General features: G+C 57.1%; 1 protein-coding gene across 1 annotated transcript in view; it reads right to left on the bottom strand.

Moving 5' to 3' along the window:
- The window catches only part of VDBG_08651 (C-5 sterol desaturase), a gene marked incomplete at both ends in the record, with an annotated part of 1154 nt that extends 331 nt beyond the window's left edge, over window positions 1–823 (bottom strand). The window contains 2 exons of the mRNA XM_003000809.1: window positions 15–507; window positions 570–823. Of these exons, the coding sequence (XP_003000855.1) occupies window positions 15–507; window positions 570–823 (747 nt within the window). The remainder of the gene's footprint in view (window positions 1–14; window positions 508–569) is intronic.
- Window positions 824–3760: the final 2937 nt, after the last annotated feature.

Below are 3760 nucleotides of genomic sequence, written 5' to 3'. Positions count from 1 at the left end.
GAATGAGAATGGACCAGAAGTTGACGAATATGAACAGCCCCACGTGAGCCCATTTGTTCAGAGGAACGACCATTGGCACAATGTGATAAGGAAAAGACTGAGCGAAACCATCCAGTGGGTGGAAGGCGTGACTGGCATAGGGTGTAGGCATGATCCATTTGTGATGGGCCCTTGTGCAGGCGCTTGTAGATCGTTGGATGATGCAGGCCACGATGAATCCAATAGATGAGCAGGTCGGTAAGGAGTATGAAGACTGGGAACTGCGCAAAGTCGTACCATCGACCTGGCCCCTCCTCGGTGGTGTCGTAGAGCCTGGCGTAGCCCCTGACCTCCAGCACGAACATGGGAGCCGTAAAAAGGGCCATCACAGGCATGGCCTGGATAGCCTGCATCATCTCGAGCCGGATTTGATCTTTGAGGAATTTGGGGTGGGTAAGATTTTTTTTATCGAAGATAAAGACGTACGAGAGCGAGGCAAATATGAAGTAGATGAGAAACCCAAAGACCCTGAAGATGATAGTCAGCATCCCTGGGCTGGATGGGCAGCTTGGTGAAGAGCGGTAACGCACACAGTGATGGTGTAGAGGGTGATGAGCTGACGGACGATGTTGTCCCTGTTCCACCAGCTCGCAAAGGCGGCGTCTGTTGGTTCGAGGTACATCCCCCGAGTAGCAGGCTTGTATTGCCATGCCAGAAGTGTACTTGATGTGATGTTGGAAGGGGGGTCTAGAGAGATGTCATATGGAGCCTGGCGCGCCGGAAGTAGCCAGGCGTAGAGGTGGTCGGCAGCGAATGTATCTGCAATTTCAAGTACAATATCCATAATGCGGGTAAGTCGGCTTGATAGAATGGAGTGTCCGGCAGAAATCCTAGCGACTCCGGAGAGCTGGCAAAGAAAGATCTGGCAGTGAACAGGTGTTCAAGCGTGTTGGGTTCAGATATCTTAAGATGAGACTGCGCCAATGCGAATTGTCGGCGATTTTTCCAGTCGTCTGTGTGCGAAGAACGAGTTTTGGCTGGAAGTGACAATGGTTATTTTCGTTACTTTGTCTGCATGAGTGGCCAGCTCTATTCGTACTCGAATGCCGGAGATTGACCAGTCCTCGAAGGCCTGGATGATAAGTATGGGACAGCAAAAGGCTGCTGGGCACTGAAGAATGGCTGCATCTTGAGCAATTGGAAGGCGCCTCTCATTTTACTTATACACGGCGGGCATGGTAAACGTGGGCGATTTCTTCCCCTGCTACTCAATGGGACGAGCCAGCGCGGACCAGATGGGCAGATCGCTCGATTTTCATTAACCCTGGTGCTTTCATCGTGCCCAAGTGGGAAGGTTCGGCCTGGCAATTGGATCATGGCACGATGTCTGTCGACGGGGGCCGGCCGGCGCTCGACAACAGCCCCCCCCCCCAAAACATAAATTGACAGTATTGATTCGCCCAGGTTCCTAACATCCTCATCAACCGCAACACAGTGCGCTGCGCATGATTGCCACTCCAGGCAGTCACTGTCGTATTCGCACTGGCAAACACGTGAGCTCGACGCTGCGTGTGTCGAGAAGACACCTACGGCCAGACACCATCAAGAATGTGATCTTCGAGCGGCGGCTGGCCAGGGCAGGTCTTTGCGACGCGCCACCAGGCGCACCCCAATTCGGATGATCAGCTGTGATCAGAGGGACGTGGTAGGAACAGAACGATGAATAGACGGACATGTGGACATGAAAAGCCAGCCGACCATAAGCCTTGGCTTATTACATCCTGCTGGAAAAAGTTGCAACAGTGGAATACAAGCTTTCTCGCTTGCCCGGCATCAGTCGCCAGAGGAAACAGGGCGATCTGGTTTCTCTTCTCAAATCGCCGACGGGTTGATTGTTCGAGATCCACCCGCGTTAGCCCGGAGCTGTTTACATAATCCCCAGGCTCCCCCCCTCTTCGTCCCCAAGTCACCTAACCCAGGGACAATTGGGACACTTTGTTGTTCTCCGTCGACCCCCTTTCCAGAATGACTTGCCTGACGCGTGAGAGCACGAGGCCGACCAGTATCGGCCATCCGGATTAGGAAAAGGGCTCCTGTTGGGTACCTTGCCTTAGGCACCGTGAGCTAACCTTGAATGCCGCCCTGCTCTGCTTCCATTTCGTTCCTTTCTTTCGTTTTCTGCCATTTCCTCTTGCCACCCCCCCTCTCACACACTCTCTCGGGAAGATATCGCATGGAGTGTAGCACAGGGCCGTGATTGACCAGGTAAGAGACAGTCAGTGATTGTGGCTGTAACAGCAGCACAAGGTGACCCCTCCTCCCTGGTGAAGCCCTTCCCCCCCCCCAAGCCCCCCCTACTTCGGCCCCGGGAGCGGGAGGTGGGCGAGTGGAAAGCCTAGCGACCTGCGCCTCATGTGAGCAATCATTAATGACTATCAGCCAAGACATTTGCAGTGTGGTGTGTCCGGGCTGGTCTGATACTTTGGAGCACTTACATCGGAGCAGCACAGACCATGCCAGTGAACACCCCCCCTAAAGGATGCGACCAACAGCACGAGGTACATGGCTGGATGTATCGTTCTAGGGGCATGGCTGAGAGACTTGGCAGGGGCTGCGAACGAATGCTACGGCTGGTGCATGTACTCGCGGTCTTGCATCCATCTTTTTTACCTGCCGCCGCCCCACCGGGTGGACCCCCCTCCTCTCCTGTACCCACGTCCCCCAGGTCAGAGCGCCCCGGTGCAGCACTGGTTGCGCCTGGTCGGTCGCAGGCGGCTCCTTCCTCGCGCGTCTTCCCCCCCCCTGTGCCTTGTGCCTTCTGCCTTTCCGCCGTCAATTCACAGAACCCACACGCCAGGCCAGGCTCCCAGATTCTTCTCCCAGCCCAGCCTGCTGCTACTGACTGCTCCACGGTCGTGCGTGCTCCAACCTCTTTCCCAGCTCGGCCCAACCCAACTTTTTCACCTCTACACCCCCATCCCATCGTGGCATCAATACGCATCCCGGCATCGCCATCCCCACGCGCATCATTGTTCAACACCTCAACAGACAGCGCCCAGGGGCCTGTCATCATTGACCCAACCGTCTGCTATCCCCACGCGGCGTTTCGCGCACGCCAATTTGACGAGCTGAACACACAAGCCCGTTCTATTGCTGTTTGCTCGCCTACGACCCGTCGCCGAGCTGCACGTCCGTCCACCTCGTCGGTCAGCGTGTCATCAACAAACGACGCATTTCGCGCTCCCCTCCCCCCTTCCCCTCCCCGAAGCTCTTTGCGCGACGCCTATCCGTAGCACCCCTTCGATTGATCGCCCCTTCGCCTTTGTCCCCCGACACGATCGTCGTGCCATGGGTCCTCCTCGTCTGACTGACACTACCATCACTAGGTACGAAAGAAGAGCTGGGTCATCTCGCCGGCAACTCGAGATCAGTCGCGGCGGAAAATGCTCCTCCCGGCATGAACAGCGGCCCGCCTCCCCACAACGCACCCTCTCAACAGCCTCCTTCCATTCCCTCGGGCAATGGTCTGTTCAACGGCATAATGGCGGGCGGCGGCCAGGGCGGCCTCGCCCCTCCCCCTCCTCCCCAGGACCAGCAGATGGGACCCCAGCAGCACCAGATGCCTCAGGGTCCTCCCGGCTTGCCTGCCCCCCCTCCCCCTCCGCCGCCGCAGTCCCAGCCTCCTCACTTCCAGCAGCAGCAGCAGCAGCAGCAACAGCAGCAACAGCAGCAGCAGCACGCGCGCCGCCTCAGCAGGCACCCTACCCCCAGGGTCCCGGTG

The sequence above is a fragment of the Verticillium alfalfae genome, genomic scaffold (genome assembly GCF_000150825.1).
Source record: "Verticillium alfalfae VaMs.102 supercont1.13 genomic scaffold, whole genome shotgun sequence".
In the NCBI taxonomy this organism is placed as follows: domain Eukaryota; kingdom Fungi; phylum Ascomycota; class Sordariomycetes; order Glomerellales; family Plectosphaerellaceae; genus Verticillium; species Verticillium alfalfae.
The sequence above is the reverse complement of the archived record's forward strand: the minus strand, read 5'-3'. Positions and strand labels throughout refer to the sequence as shown.